The sequence below is a fragment of the Stylophora pistillata genome, chromosome 8, assembly GCF_964205215.1.
Source record: "Stylophora pistillata chromosome 8, jaStyPist1.2, whole genome shotgun sequence".
Taxonomy (NCBI): Eukaryota; Metazoa; Cnidaria; class Anthozoa; order Scleractinia; family Pocilloporidae; genus Stylophora; species Stylophora pistillata.
In genome coordinates this window covers 10,463,776-10,480,161 of record NC_142526.1, presented here as the reverse complement: position 1 = coordinate 10,480,161, position 16,386 = coordinate 10,463,776, and the positions used below count along the sequence as shown (strand labels likewise).

The 16,386-nt window shown below is 39.7% G+C and overlaps 1 protein-coding gene and 3 pseudogenes across 3 annotated transcripts; all 4 read right to left on the bottom strand.

Annotated features, from left to right (window-relative positions):
• Positions 1–298: 298 nt before the first annotated feature.
• Positions 299–2,493, bottom strand: LOC148724925 (polyubiquitin-B-like; annotated as a pseudogene).
• Positions 2,494–2,571: 78 nt separating this feature from the next.
• Positions 2,572–4,088, bottom strand: LOC111332441 (polyubiquitin-B-like; annotated as a pseudogene).
• A 389-nt stretch (positions 4,089–4,477) lies between these two features.
• Positions 4,478–7,424, bottom strand: LOC148724924 (E3 ubiquitin-protein ligase DZIP3-like; annotated as a pseudogene).
• Positions 7,010–15,208, bottom strand: LOC111332448 (2-phosphoxylose phosphatase 1). Of its 3 annotated transcripts, XM_088729839.1 has the most exons (5): positions 14,804–14,935; positions 14,014–14,135; positions 12,802–13,404; positions 10,480–10,687; positions 7,010–8,074 (listed from the first exon to the last, which is right to left on the bottom strand). In XM_088729839.1, exons 3-5 carry the CDS (start codon positions 13,349–13,351, stop codon positions 7,516–7,518), a joined length of 1,317 nt encoding a protein of 438 aa, XP_088585965.1. In that variant the 5' UTR covers positions 13,352–13,404; positions 14,014–14,135; positions 14,804–14,935; the 3' UTR covers positions 7,010–7,515. The 3 variants fall into 3 exon arrangements, with proteins under 3 accessions (XP_088585965.1, XP_088585964.1, XP_088585963.1); XM_088729838.1 differs by lacking the exon at positions 14,014–14,135 and having other exon boundaries at positions 10,504–10,687; positions 14,804–15,208; XM_088729837.1 differs by lacking the exon at positions 14,014–14,135 and having other exon boundaries at positions 14,804–15,206.
• Between the last annotated feature and the right edge of the window lie 1,178 nt (positions 15,209–16,386).

The following is a 16,386-nucleotide window of genomic DNA, read 5'->3' as shown; positions in this document are numbered from 1 at the left end:
TGGTGTCTAACACCAATCTGATGGCCATATGAAGGTGTGTATCTCGCACTGATCAGATCGACTCATTAAGGCATTTGGGTATGCTTGCACCAGTCAGAGTATTGTCCTGCACATCAACGACAAATGTTGCGACGGAGTCAAGCTAGCACTGACGTGACATCTCGTCACGCAAGGAGGGGAGAGAAAACGAGACCAAACAACGCTGTGAATGAGACTACAGCAAGTGTAGCACAAACGCAGTTAAAGGTTGATTGAGGTTATTCAGACGCCATTGACAATAGACCACAAGACACCTGTCTCTGAGTTTACTTCAGATAAATGGGAAGGGTTTTTTATTTGCTCCCCATTGAAAGTTAATGATCCTTCTATCACAAAAATGCAACCCACTCATCCAAAAAGAATAACTCCTGTATGCGTAGTAAGCCTTTGTTAAAAACATTGTTCAATAGAGTTACTTCGCATTATCTTGAGACTCAAGAATGAATATCGTCAAATACTAGCAATAACTTTCCTCAACAAAGAGCATACATACATTCCTATTTTTCTTTCTACTGAGTGTAATTTTAAAACGATGCCAGCATGTCAACTCTTTTTCACCTTTTTTCTATTTTTTCCCCTTCTTTTACGGAAACGAACAAGCTATAAGGAAAAAAAAGATACATGATCATTTTGATCAGTACTTCAGGCCCTTGCTTAGAAAATATGACTTCAGTGTTTTTATGGCTCAGATGGCTCAAATACTTCCTGTCACTGTAGCTTAGCTTGAAGAGCAAGGAACTATCCACGCCGATTGGTTATGCAACGTACGTTCAGGCAAACTCCGGGCTTAGGAATTGTACGTGACAACTGGTATCTTCAGATCTGTTCCGAGTGCTCAAAAAGTTCCGTTAATCATTACAAGTAACCCAATATCGTTAGTTCTGCGAAGGAATTCGGTGCGCAACAGAGTCAGTCTCATTATTTGTAGAGCATTCAAACTTCTCTGTCCTCTACGCAGCTGATCGGCCCAAAGGTCTTTGATCTGTGGTGAGCTTAGTGGAATTTACTTACGATGCACTTCTCATGAATCGCAGAACTGGTATTCATAGACAATATGGATCCATAAAATGGATAATGGTATCTTCTACACCAAAATTGCTCAGTTTGTACTGTTCTGCATTTCACGTAAATATGCATTCCGATACTTTAATTGTGTTCTTCTCATAACCAGTTCAATGGTTGAATTTCTGGCGATGTGCAGGATTCATTGTCAAGTTTCCGTTCGTGAAGTATGAGTTGCTGTTCATTTGCCGGCATTCCTATATCTTCCATTAATTTCCTTTTAAAGTCCTGTGGATGGTATCTTTTTATACAGCGTCCATTGTGACCTTAATTTTTTTTTTCAGCGGATCACGAAGCAGGAAATCATCATTCTGTTGTTCACATCCAGTCGTGAGGATAATTCAAACTGATTGTCACACTCACCCAAGGACGTTGGTCGTTGCAAGACTTCTTGGCCAACAAAGCTAAGGCGTTTTGAATCAATTGGACTCTCTTCTCCATCGTAGATTAGTTTTTATCACGCTCTCAAAATTATCGCTTAGTGAAAAATCTAAAGAAATCTTCCCTCTCATCGGAAACTTCACAATGATTAGTATTCTATCAAGTTCGTCATTAATCTACGTTTAATTATCTTGTAACTTTGTAATCATCTAACATTTGGCGGTCTTTGAGTTCTTGCCTCCTTAAGATCAAATGCTGTTGGCTAGTTGGAGTACCCTCTTTGTCTCAAATTTTCAATTTCACGTTCTTGATTGCGTCTGAAGGTTTTCTGAAGGCAATTCATCTTGCTAGTGAGAGTCTTTATAAAGAGTTCCAAGCACCAACGAGGTCATGAAATTAAGCATCAGATCGAGTCTCTTCAATATTGTAGTCATTCAGGATAAAGTCTGAGTTTTTTAGTCTTTTGCCAGCAAAGAAAAGAGTACTTAGACGTTGTTGATCCTGTGGAATACCTTCACTGACTTGAATTTTCGATTTCGCATTCTCTGTAGTGTTTGTGGGTTCCACTTCCTAGGTGATCGTCTTTCCAGACAGTGTTTCTCTTTTTTTGACAAATAATTGCATGCCCCTACGAATTCTTTAAACTAAGGGTAAGGTCGAGTAGTGAGTCAAATTAGGGCTATCTTCAGGTTGCTTGCCAACAAAGATAAGATGTTGCTGACTCTGAGATTCCTTCTTTCTCTTGAAGTTTCGATTTAACATTCTCTACAGTGTCAAGTATAGTCTCTCTGAATATTCTAATCACTCGAGGTATGGCCATCCCTTAGTTTCTCGCTGCATAGTTTAGACAAATGAATAAAGGCTGATAGTTTTTAAAGAAAGTGTTAGGGGCTGCGTCGGTGGGAGTAACGAAATAATTTGGATATATCAACAAAGTTAAAATGGCAAATTGGCCACCGTAACGATTACAAAAGCTGACGTTTCGAGCGTTAGCCCTTTCGTCTTCGCTCCGACGAAAGGCTAACGCTCGAAACGTCAGCTTTTGTAATCGTTACGGTGGCCAATTTACCATTTCAACTTTCTTGATATATCCAAATTATTGCATAGGTTAGACGCTGATGATGCGTTAAGATTCTATCTCAAAAGTAATGTTATGGTCGATCCTCTCTGGAAGTTGTAGTGACTTAAGGTACGGTCATCATCACGTTGCTTGCCAGCAAAGATAAGTCGTTGGTGAGCTGGTGAGATTCCTTCTTTGTCTGGAATTTTCGTTTTCACATTCTGTATGGTGTCTAATGTATCCACTTCCAAAGAAATTATCTTTCCAGTCCGTACTTTTGCAAATATTTGCATGCCACCAGGACGGATTAAGTGCAAAGTCGATTCTCTCTGGACATTGTAATGACTTAAGGTACAGCCATTGTCAAGTTGCTTGCCAGCAAAGATAAGACGTTGCTGGTCTGGTGAGATTCCTTTCTAGTCTTGAATTTTCTTTTTCACATTCCATATGGTGTGCAATGGATCCACTTCCAAAGTGATCAACTTTCTGGTCAGTGTTTTCGCAAACATTTGCATGCCACCAAGAACGCTTAAGAGCAAAGTTGATTCTCTTTGAACATTGTAGTGACTTAAGGTACAGCCATTGTCAAGTTGCTTGCCAGCAAAGATAAGACGTTGCTGATCTGGTGAGATTCCTTCCTAGTCTTGAATTTTCTTTTTGACATTCCATATGGTGTCTAATGGATCCACTTCCAAAGTGATCGTATTTCCAGTGTGTGTTTTTTACAAGGATATGCATGCCATTGCGAAAACGTAGGTGCAGAGTCAATCTCTTTTGGATATTGTATTGACTTAAAGTACAGCCATCATCAAATTGCTTGTCAGCAAAGATAAGACATTGTTGATCTGGTGAGATTACTTGTCCGTCTTTCTCAGATAAGCCAACGGAACTTTTGTCTAGTGTTTCTGGTGCGCTGTCGAACACGTTTTCACAGTAAGTCGATTCCCGACCAATTCCCACACTTCTGCTACTTGTCATTCCAAGTGGGTCATGACCTGAAAGCAAATATGAAGAAAAATTACATCGGCTTGATTCAAAATTATAGCCAATAACGTCATCAGACGCCTTAGCACTAATCAATAGAGTTGATTACAGTAAAGTTTATCAATCACCAATAGATTCCTGTCTTTCTTAAGTATTTTTAAATCGTTTTCATGTTCCTTGGCCAAAGGTGTCCCGAAGTATGAAGGTAAAGAAAAGAAAAATCTGTTTTCGAAGCAGTACCAACTAGAACATTTTTTTCTACCTTAAAATCTTTAAACGCCATTCCAATAATTTAATTATACTTTAAGGGCTCCTTAATGGGTGAACTAATCTTAAAGGAAAAGATACATTAATAAAAATCAGTAGGCTGACCTCCAGCTGAGTTAACGCGGCCCCCTTGTTGCAACTGATCTCCGAGACCTCGAGCTTCCTTTCGAAATTCCTCTGTTAAGTTCTGCACCTGTTGGCTTATGACAGTTTTCACCTCTCCTTCAAGCTTAACTCTGATTCCTTGATTTTTCTCTCGAAACTCTTCTTTTAGGTTCTGCACCTCTTGTTTCATAATAGTTTGTACCTTTCCCCCTAGTTTACCTCTGATTCCTTGGACTTCCGCCCTAAACTCTTCCCTTAAGTTCTGCACCTCTTGGGTTATGACAGTTTTAAGCTCTCCTCCAAGCCGATCTCTAATGACTTGGGCTTCCTCTCGAAGCTCTTGTCTTTAGTTCTGCACCTCTTGGGTTGTGCTTTTCATCTCTCCTCCAAGCTGATCTCTGATGCCGTGGGCTTCCTCTCGTAACTCTTGTCTTAAGTTCTGCACTTCTTGAGTTGTGGTTTTCGCCTCTCCTTCAAGCTGGTTTCTGATGGATTGATCTACCTTTCCAAGCTGCTCCTATTTTTTCCATCTAAGCAATCATTTCCGTATCAATCTGGTACGAGCGAAACAATTCTTGTTCACTCGTCTTCTTAAGTAAGAGGATCTTTTAAAAATTTATCAATTACTTTCTTCCATTCAATTTCCAACACTGGGTTAATCTGACTCGCAGTTCTCAACAGAACCAGACTAATTTCCTGCCAAAGTTTAGGAAAGTTTTCATCAGTTATCTCCATGTTTTGGTCCACGTGACCGTACACGGAATTCCGGTAGTGCTTAATTCTTGCTAAATCTGCGACCAAACTGTGGTCTGTACTCGCTGGTAGAGTATCCCAACCTGTAGCAGGAGGAGCAAGGGAACATATATTTCTCAGTAACTTGAACAGGAGGGTAAAATCAAAATCTCTCGACTTGCCGTACTCCCCTGGGGAAGGGTACAAAGGGTTTCGCGAACTTTTTAAGCTTGTTCATTATGGCTGGATTCTTCAGAATCGTGGGAAGATTATACGGTGAACACCTCAGATCAAAGACTTCTCTCAAAAGCGCGGTTCCTCCGCTTATTAAAAGCCGTTCTATCCGCTGAAAATTGCTCTTTCCTCTTGTTGTATGCAACACTCCCTCAGGGTCCGTGACAGTTGCTATTTCTCAGTTGAGAGGGAGGAATAGTAATATGAAACCTAATATCTGTAGAAAGAAAAACAAGTTGCTTATTGATTCGAAGTCTTCGGTTTTAAAGATCCTGAAATGCATACGAGTTACAACGCTCTAACTTAAAATGAAACTTTGATGTTAACACGATGTTTATATATATATATAGATATATAATTAACAATTATTCCACGAGCGCGCGTTGGATATGAGATGATAGATAGCCAACGAGGCGCGTAGCGTCGAGTTGGCTATAATCATCTCATATCCAACAAACGCGAGTGGAATGATTGTTTTATTAAAAACGCTACATTAAATTATTAAATTTTATTACATTTCTTAATTCCTTTTCAATTTTAAGCTTATGCGTACGCTTACCGTATCGTAGTTTATGGTATATTGGCTCATATACCATAATGGCTAAGCCAATGAAAAGTCTTGAATTGCATTATCCAATGATCCAGTTTTTTATTAAAAACTGGATCATTGGATAATGCAATTCAAGACTTTTTATTGGCTTAGCCATTATGGTATATGAGCCAATATACCATAATCTAATATCTGTTCATTGTAACATCTGGTTTCTTCTAATAAAATAAAGTCGAGAAGATTTTTCTAATATCTTGAGGGCGTCTTTTTTAATAAAACAATTATTCCACTCGCGCTTGTTGGATATGAGATGATTATAGCCAACTCGAGCTTGTAGTTCTGAGTTCATTGTTCAAATGTTGTACATGAATTGTAAGATACTCACCTCTCCGAGGATTTGATTTCTATGCAACCTGCAATGTGTGCCAGACAAAAACTAAATTTATGAGGCACCCAACATTTCAAAGTAAAATCCTTCAATAAAACCTACACTTACCGTCCATGCTTGTGCTCCGACGATCGCGTTCGGAGAGCGTGCTCAAAACTAGTTGCCAGACCCTTTTAGTTCCCTTTACTCCGCCATTTTGAGTTGTCAGGCGGGTTATCGCTGTGGACCCGTTCCCCATTCGCCGCTCCCCGTTACCAATTTTAGTAACATCCTTATTAAATATACATATAAATATAAAAAGTCTGCGTTTCGATTTTTCCGTATTACAGCGCTCGATACATAAAAGTAGAGCACAGTAGATGTTGAGTTAGAAAAATATGACTACGCTTTCATCCCTACAAGCCCGTTTCGTGATTGTTCACTCATCAGAGGGTTTTGATGATGAGTGAGCAATCACAAAAATGAAAGCGTGGTCGTTGTATTTTTCTAACTCAGCATATATATATTTTTAATCTCACAATAAAATGACGGTGATATTCACATGTTATGTCATTTTAATATATATTTCCCCTTGTCTCACCCACCCGAGTCGAGACGACTCGAACAGAAAATGCGTGTGCACGCTATAAAGCCCGTGCGTATTACAGCTATTCTATTCCTGTCGTACGCCATTCTGTCAAATATGTATCCTGGCCTGGCCGAACGACGGTTAGTAGATGTCAAATTTCATGTAAACGCTCTGTAGAATTGTCTCGGGGAGGGGGGGGGAAGGGGCTGTCTCAGGTACCCGAGACTATATAAATTGGACCTTAAGGTGCCACACCTCAACTTTAGCAGTAGGTAGATGAGCAGGGTTAAGTTAAGTTCCAAATAGAAACTTGGATGATTTGCCAAATTTTGGTGATTTCACGTTGCTGTTTTGCAGAGCTAAGAAATGTAAAAAGCCTCTAAACGCACGTGCTAAGCTTCTGTTCTGCCCACTAGATCTTTTGTTGTTCTCCGTCTCCGTCTCCGTCGTCGTTTGACGTGGCCAACAAAAGATCTAATAGGCAGAACATTAGCTCAGCACGTGTGTTTTAAGACTTTTTACATTTCTTAGCCGTTCTCTGCAAAGTCTGCAAATTACCACCTTCGTCACATAACGGGGGGGGGGGGGGGGAAGAAAACGCGTTGCGTGAAGAGACAAAATAACGGCTACCAAGGAGAGTACACTAACTGTCGCACCAATGCAGTTTATTTTGCTTACAATTATTAAGAATTTATTTTGACACCTGAATTTATTTTTGACCACAATTTCAGATAAACTGGGAGTTTTTTTTTAACTCTCGATTGAACGATATTTTTGTTGGAATTTTAACTTGAAAGTTCATGCTCTTTTCCTTTAACAAAAATGCAAGCATGAGTTACTTAGTCCCATATCTCACCTTACCCATCCAAAAAACAACTCTTGCATGCATAGCAAGTCTATGTTTTCCTTGAATGAGACATGCTGGAGAGCTGTCGAGAAACCCTGACAAACCGTTGTAGTGGTGGTGATGGTGAGGCCCTGGTGAGGGTAATAACACCTCTCCAATCACATGTTGCCGGGGAAACTGTCCTTTAAAACTGTTGGTGTGCACCATCTCTAAGTGGAGTAGACATTTTAATGTTACCAAAGGATCAGAAGAGACAGAAAGAAATAAAACAACATATATATATTTTCTTTGGTTGGAATTAAGTCATTGAACAAAGCGACTTGTATTTCTTGTCCATTTCTCCAAAACCTTCATCGTCGGAGAGCCACGAAATGAATTCCCTCACAGGACAAAGCTCATCCTCAAGCAACAAATCACCACAAAATTTCATTTTGTTAGTGACTATCTCTCCATTAACAAGAACTCGAAAATAAAAACCATCTGCCGAGTCTTTCTGCTCTGAAGTGTCAGCAAGAGTGTCCCTCCACAATTCAAATACCACACGAGTAGCATACGGAGTCCATCTTGTTTCATCATGAACTCCAAGATTTATCAAAAGTGGTGTTACAGTGGTGTCATGACCACTGTACAGAACAAATTTAAGAGCAGATTTTTGTTGAGTCTTGTCAATCATTCTTTTCGCCATCTGAATCAACATCGGATTAGAGGCCACATCAGCTATTCCAGTGTAATTATGTGCAAGAGCCCACAGAGCAGAATCTATTGCCCGGGCTGCTAATGATGGTGTTACACAGCCTCCAGGCCCACAAGGGAGAGGGAGGCTATGGCAGTAACGAGTGTATATTGCATCAGCCAAACTGCAATGATAAATGTATTTTGAATTAAAAAATAAACTAAGCAAAAGGTTGCAGTTTTCTATACAATCAGGGCATCAAACAGATTTAGCTTTTGGTTTTGGGAGGGTAACTTGTAAGACAAGATATCCAATCCTTATCTTCATCCCAAACCTGAAGCCTGACCCCTTTGGAGCTGTGTTAGTCTGTTGACTTGAGTCAAGACATACTCCTGAGTTGTAATGGATGGATTTTGTGCCATTCCATTGTTTAGTAAAATCATGACTGATCCCAATAAGTGACAAGTAACTGAAACTCTAACTGTTAATTTATAAACTCCCAAGTGAGTGACCATGACAGAATTTCTCCTTAAAATATCAGTAAAACAAGTGACGAGAATAGAGAAAAAATATCAATTAGGGGATTAGTAATTTATCCAATACCAAATTCTCTAAACAAAAACGTCGTAACAATTGTCTAGCAAATGGTAAGGAGTTACCAAAGAGATCTTGGGAGTGACAGAGATAACTTCAGAGTCTGCTGCTCTAAAATGCTCATTAAAAGAGACAAAATGATATAATAATAATAATAATAATAATAATAATAATAATAATAATACTAATACTAATAATAATGACAAATATCTTTAGCCAGGAGGCAACCTCACCCTCAAGTGGTTTTCAGGCTGGTCCAGAGTAGAAATTATAATATGTAGAAGCTAAAAAAATTGTTAAATCTAAGAAAAGTTAAAAATACAATTACAAGAGAATCTTAAGATAAAACGTAAAATTCAATAACAAAATTAGAGAACATAGTTTATATAAGCTTCATAAATAAATCAAGGCTATTTGCACTTCGTGTAGACATTGGAGGACTGTTCCATTTGTGTAGCTCTTGATAAGTCAGTCTTCGTTCTCCCCACTGGCACCGAGATTTGGGCAAAAGAACGTTGTCTCTGTACCTAGTGTTATAATGGTGTATTTCCCTTGAGTGTGTAAAATTAAAATTCCAGTTAATCAGCCCATGCATGCATTTAAATACAAAAGAAAGACGGTGTTGCAGTCGCCTTTCTGATAAAACTAGCCAATCAAGCTCACTAATTGCCTCTGTTGCGGAAGAGTGTTCAGCTTTGTCAAGGATCAATTTAGCGGCTTTGCCTTGCAATAACTGGACTTTAGCCATTAGAGTTTTGTTGAATTTGTCTCCCCACAAAATGTCACCATAATCCAAAAGAGGCAAGATCATTGATTTAACGTAAAGTTCCCTGGTGTGTATTGGCAATAAATGTTTAATCCCTCTGAGAATGCCAAGTCGTTGACTCACTTTGGCTGAAATGTAGTTAACATGATCACCCCAAGTTAGGGTTTCGTTAACAATAACTCCCAAGTATTTGTAACAATCTGTCTTGTCAAAGAATTCGTCACCGATTTGTAGGCTAACTTTCCCAAACGACTTCAGCCTTTGTCAACTTGCAATCATCATAAACTTAGACTTGGCCGGGGCGGATCCAGGATTTAGTCAAGGGGGGTTGGGAGAATTGTCCGAGAGCATGTTCCCCAGGGATATTTTGAAAATTAGGTCTTCGGAAACATGATTTCTAGCATTTTGAGGGAAAATTTAGGGGGTTCAACCGAACCACCCGAACCACCCTGGATCCGCCTCAGCTCGGCTACATTTAGTGTGAGCCAGATCCTCATTCAGCATTTGTTGTAAATCTGTAGAGGATTTCGCGCAACAGTATATATATCTTGTTAAACAAGCGCGAGGGCCGTACTGGGAGAATATCGGCCCGAGGTCTTGACAGTATGGACCTCGCTGCGCTCGGTCTGTACAAAAAAGACCGAGGGCCGATATTCTTCCAGTACGGTCCCGAGCAAGCTTGGTTAATAAGAGATTCACTATATGACTGAAGTTCAAAGGGACACAAGTGCGGTATCAATCGGGACCATTCGGGACCATTCGGGACATTGCCCGGTCCAATACTTGGAGAATACTGGACCGGCAATAGAGCATTTTGATTGGTTGATTTTAGTTATTGGCCCTCTGACTGCCCGAGTCGTGTAATAAAAGGCAGTATCATCGGCAAATAGCGTAACAGATGTGTGCTTTAGGCATGTAGGCAAGTCATTAAGAAAAATAGAGAAAAGGAGCGGACCAAGAATAGATCTTTGTGGTACTTCAATACGGAAACACGTCTGATGGAGGACGATGCAACCCCAAGAGTGACCAGCACTTCATTTCTCCTTACAATTTCACCCCCGGATCACGCATTAAGGTCACGAGAGAACATGAAATGATCACTAATTAAAAAAGCTCTTAATTGTCAAGCAAATTCTCCTTGTCTTCACCTTAGGAAATGTATAGAGAACAGTATGGAGAATATGCATAATGATGTCAGGGTATAAAGGGTTAACAAGAATAAATCTTACTGCAAGATGGTTTTTAGAGATGACCTTGAAGTCCTCAACAGCCGTGAAAACTCCTGCATCACTGGTTCAATTGCCACAGAGCCTGAGATGTAGTCACTTCTCTGTTTATACTGAGCCCAACGACTCCCCAATGATGGACACTTATAAGGAATTCCATTGTCATCTTCTTGGAACCAACGATTAGATGTGATGTTGATGGTAACCCTTTCTGTAACATTAAAACAAGAATATTTTAAATTAATCTCAGTCTATAATTATCTAATATTTGTTGTTCTGCCCTCAGAGATTCAAGGCCTGTAGTATTTTTTTCATTTTGAGTTCCTTCTCATTTTAAATTTCTTTTAAATCCATAACCCTATCTGCTAAAGAAAAAAAAAGAAGAAAAAGAAAAGAAAAAATGGACGGATCATGTGTACTATATATAGGTAGACTCGGTTGACATATCGGTCGACTATCGATCGATAGTCGGTCGACTGTCGACCGATAGTCGGTCGATATATCGGTCGACTGTCGGCCGATATGTCGACCGATACGTAGTGGTCGACTGCCGGTCAAGTATCGGTCAAGTATCGGTCAAGTATCGGTCAAGTATCGGTCAAGTATCGGTCAAGTATCGGTCAAGTATCGGTCAAGTATCGGTATCGGTCAAGTATCGGTATCGGTCAAGTATCGGTATCGGTCAAGTATCGGTATCGGTCAAGTATCGGTCAAGTATCGGTATCGGTCAAGTATCGGTCAAGTATCGGTATCGGTCAAGTATCGGTATCGGTCAAGTATCGGTATCGGTCAAGTATCGGTATCGGTCAAGTATCGGTCAAGTATCGGTATCGGTCAAGTATCGGTATCGGTCAAGTATCGGTATCGGTCAAGTATCGGTCAAGTATTGATCAAGTATTGCTCAAGTATCGGTCAAGTATCGCTCAAGTATCGGTGAAGTATCCGTAAGTGTCGGTGAAGTATCGGTGAAGTATCCGTAAGTGTCGGTGAAGTATCGGTGAAGTATCGGAGAAGTATCGGTCACGTATCGATCAAGTATCGGTCAAGTGTCAGTCAAGTATCGGTCATGTATCGGTCGTATATCGGTCAAGTATCGGTGAAGTATCCGTCAAGTGTCGGTGAAGTATCGGTGAAGTATCGGCCCCGGATCGATCAAGTATCGGTCAAGTGTCAGTCAAGTATCGGTCATGCATCGGTCATGTATCGGTCATGTATCGGTCAAGTATCGGTGATGTATCGGTCGAGTATCGATGGTCTGAGACTATATCGGTCGACACATCTATCGGTCGACGGCCGACCGAGTCCACCTATAGTACACATGATCCAAAATATATGGCGACCCCCTCTAGGAAATATGATTTAACCCCCCCAGGAAAAATGTAGCAATGACCCCCTCTCCCCCTAAGAAATCTCAGGCCTTCAATAGGGGGGTGTGGATATTAAATGGAATGCCCCAATGGACTCTACTAGGCATTCCAAGATCAAAAGTGAGTTGAACAGCTTTGCAAGTAAAACCTGCATTACTTTTGAGGTACTTTAAGTCCCTATTCACCCTCAGAGGTTTATATATATTTCGATTCTTTGGGTTATCAGGATTAATCTAAAAAAAAAATTGCGATTGATTAAATATTTCCCAAGATATGCCGCCTCAAAGTTACTCTTTTGGCCACGCTTAACTTGTCCGGGAGAGAATTACTGGGCCGAGTGACGTCACAGCAAGAACGAATGTTAACTTCTTGAATAAGAACATGTGTCTATTGCTGTAAAATGATATGAAAATGCTGACTCGTTGAGTGGTCGCTGCTTGCTCAAATAGACCAGATTCGTCTAAAGGCATATTCAAGTGAATGTGGGCACATCGATCGAAAGACATTCTTGCTGTGACGTCATAACGGACTTTTAGTTACCAGTATTAACTTAGCCCGGCCAAATCAAAAGGGCGTGGCCAAAGGACGAACTTTGAGGCGGCATATCTCGGGAAATATTTAATTAATCAAAAAAGTTTTTTTTGGAGATTAATCCTGATAATGCAAAGAATCGAAATATATATAAACCTGTGAGGGTGAATAGGGACTTAAAAAAAATAAAGATGAAAAGTAAAGGTAAGGCTATTATTATAATATCTTAACCCTTTTCCCTTACAATATCAATATGATACTAAGCAAACAAGTGACGAGAATAACGAATATAGATTATTAATTACTGCAATATCAAATTCTCTGAACCAACATCAAAATAGTTGAATGGCAGACAGTAAGAAGAATTGCTAATGAGATCTGGGAATCAAAGGGTTAAGTAAGATTTTTTAATAAAACGATTGCTTACCATTCATAATAACATCCTTTGTTAACAAGCCATAAAGAAAGGCAGCTGCACTTTGTACACATCTTGCTACCTGGGTGGATCGTACATGGAGATTGCTAGTCTTAATATCTGTATCTATCAAGGTTTTGTAAGCTGTTCTCATGTGTTTTCCAAGAACAAAATGCTGAAGAAAACCTCTCTGTGTTAGCTGACCAATTTGACAGTGGTTTCCTGGTGTTGGGACCAGGTGAAAGTTTCTCCTCGCATTTCTCACAAATTCACGTGGGCTAATATGTCTTGTTGATTGTGAATATTCTTCAAACATTTTCTTGTTGTTATAATCAGAACTGTTGAATGTACAATCAAAATCATAGTTCCCATTGTCCATGTGTGGGATATATACAGAAGGGGATCTGTCTCCATGCCGAATAAGTACCTGCGTCATTTCTAGTTGAAAGCGTTGCTTGTCAAGATGGCTCTCCAGGTTTAACAATCCCTCTGCACCAGCAGTATGCATTGGAAAGTTACAATAGTGTGAAATTAACTGTCGTAATTTGCTTGAAAATTTCATCCCAGATAATGTTGGTTGATCAAAAGAGGATGGTGATTTGGATGAATTCCACACTGTTCATACAAGTAACAGCAAGTATTGAAATGAGTATATCAAGAGCAATAAATGCATTTCTCAACCAAATGCCACTACTTGATTTAATGTCAGCCTGATGCCAGGAACACTTTAACAAATGGATTCCATGTTGCTTTGCTTTTGTTCATTTTGAAATCATCTGTGAACTTGAACTGAACAGATGCATGGCAACATGGAATTTATTTGTAATAGATCACAGGTGACGTCAAATGTGGTATGAAGAAAAAAAGAAGCACACTGGTAAACCAGAATAAAAAAAAGTCTGTTTATGAGCCAGCGGCCCATCATCCCGGCACTTAACTCTGGTTTCCATAGCATGAAGCGACTAGGAGTATTTCTACTTCCCCCTGGATGGGATGCTACTCCATCGCAGGGTTACCCCCCCCCCAGCATTAAATATGCCGGTACCCATTCAAACACCTAGGTGAAGAGAGACATTTTGAGAGAAAAGTGTCTTGCCTAGGAACACAACACGATGTCCCTGGCTAGGGCTTGAACCCAGACCCCTCGATCTGTAGTTGAGTGCATTAACCATGGGGCCAGTGCACCTCTACAGGTGAACCAGAGTGTGTAACTTATATTCTCACCACATTCTGAGGTCTTCTGCAATCTATTTCTGTACAGATACACAGCAAAATGGAATCCATTTGTTTTAAATGATAAGAAAGCAAAATGTTGTTGATGGTGATGTCATCCATGCATCAGTCTCCTCCAATAGATCATAGGTAAAAACAGATCAAAATGCAGGTATCATTTATCTTATCATTTAAAAGTTGATACTTTTTTCACTTCTTATTCTTTGTACAGGACATTTCATGGCCATGAAGCATTTGATTTCATATCAACTATCCAGTCTACCTTTCTTTTGGGGAGTGGGGTTATAAAAATCTTTAAAAAATATAAACTACAGAATTTCCTTCCCTAATGGAAAGCGATAACATTATTTCGAAACAAACTTTTAGTCTTAATGAACAATTAACCCTACCACATTAATTAAATTTAAATTTACTGACAAAAGAGTTAACAAAACTCCATATCGCTTACATATCAGCTGTTACAGCTAATGAAATAACCGTGGAAGAGCTTTTCTTTTCCCTTTTAACAACCCCTAAATAACGATGATTTCCTCTCCTCAGTCTGTCATAAAGAGGCGGAAGTTAACATCGATATCAGCCCACATGCCTAACGCTGTCAAGTCACGAAAGCCAGAGATTCTTTCTTTCATAATCATATCCATCGAGTATAAGATGCTCCAAACAAAATCCTGTGGACTACTCTTAACCTTAGTGTGTAGTCATAAATTAAAACAGTTTTTCCGAAGTCAGTTTTTGATCAATTTTCTTAATAATCCCTGGGTGTAATTTATTCAGTACTCACCCCAAATCCACATCAACACTCCAAGGGATGCCAAAACAATCCCTTCCCGGAGGCGGCCTGCTCTCTGAAATTTGTTCTTCGTATCGTAGAATCTTCTCCTCATCGAAACTATGGCAACAGGAATCATTATTTCCAAGTACCTTCGAGGAAAACTGTAACGAGATTCCCCTTAATTAACACGTGATTATGTATGATTTCACACAAGGGACTCGCAGGTCGACACCTGAAATCTTGGCGAGCATTGAACAAAACTCAATGACCAAATCAGCAGTGATTGTCTGTTCATGATATCGTTACAAAAACCGGCATTTAACCGCATTGAAAGGCAACCATATTGGAATGGAACCCAGTACCTCGCTCTTTCCTAAGAACGTGTGACCAACACGAGTATGGCCAACACGAATAACGCGTGTTTACCACGCGCACAAAACTCGCTATCCATCTTTGGCAGTCCGATATCCGAACACGGGCGGATGCATCCGAAATCGAACGACCGTCTCCGAAAACAGACGGCACAGTCCGAAATCGGACGTCAGTGTCCGAACTGGTCGACAGTGTCCAAAATTGATCGATAAGGATTTAGATAGGAATGAGTGTAGACTACTGGTAGACGAGAAGTACGGCGCTGAAAGCGAGGTCTCTGATCAACGGCAGCCTCTCCCTGCTTCCCAGCAGTGGAGAAATGCGCTTCTTACAGCATACGGTGTTAACGTTTAGTTCAAGGTGGAATGCTAGCATGTCATTTATGGAGAAGAATATCAATGAAGATTTGGATCAGGTTATAAAATGGTCTAAATTAAATAAAATGGTCATTGGCCAAACCAAGTCAAAATGTATGTTCGTCGTGGGAAAGCGGTTACGAAAGCGCCTGGACAATTTAAATTCGAATCTATGAAATATCTCCTTAAAAGCTATAAGCCTCTCGGTATTCATTCGGACCAAAATCTTTACATTGACACTCAAACGGAGGTTTTATGTAAATCATTATCAAAGAAAATTGGTTTTCTCAAGTAAATGAGTCCATTTTTAAAAAGATCACACTAAATGCTCTACAATGATGTTGTCCTTAAACCTTCTTTCCTCTATGGTTCGAGTGTGTGATCATCCACACAAGCAAGGCAAATTTGGACAGCATTCTCAAACTTCAAAGGAGGGCAGCAAGAGTGATCCTAAATGCACCTGTAAATTCAAGATTCGTGGACCTATTTAATACTCTCAATTGGATTCCTTTTTATAGGGAGTCGCATATAAATCGACGTGCAGTCATTTACAGTAGACTTGAAGGAAACTCCCCTAATTACTTTAACGATCTTTTGGTTATTAATTCTAGCGTGCATACGAGGAACACAAGATATTGTAACTTAAATTTGTTTTGTACTAGATATAACTATGCTACGGAGGGTGCTCGCTCTTTTACAGTTCGTTCTATTAGGGATTGGAACTCTTTACCAAGATCTTTGAGAGTTTTGGACAGTTACTCACGTTTTAAGACAACGCTTTTTAAACAATTTTTAGACACTCAGAAAAAGGAATTGAGTTTTTAAATTTAGACGATATTATACATATTTTTAATTTTTTAAGGT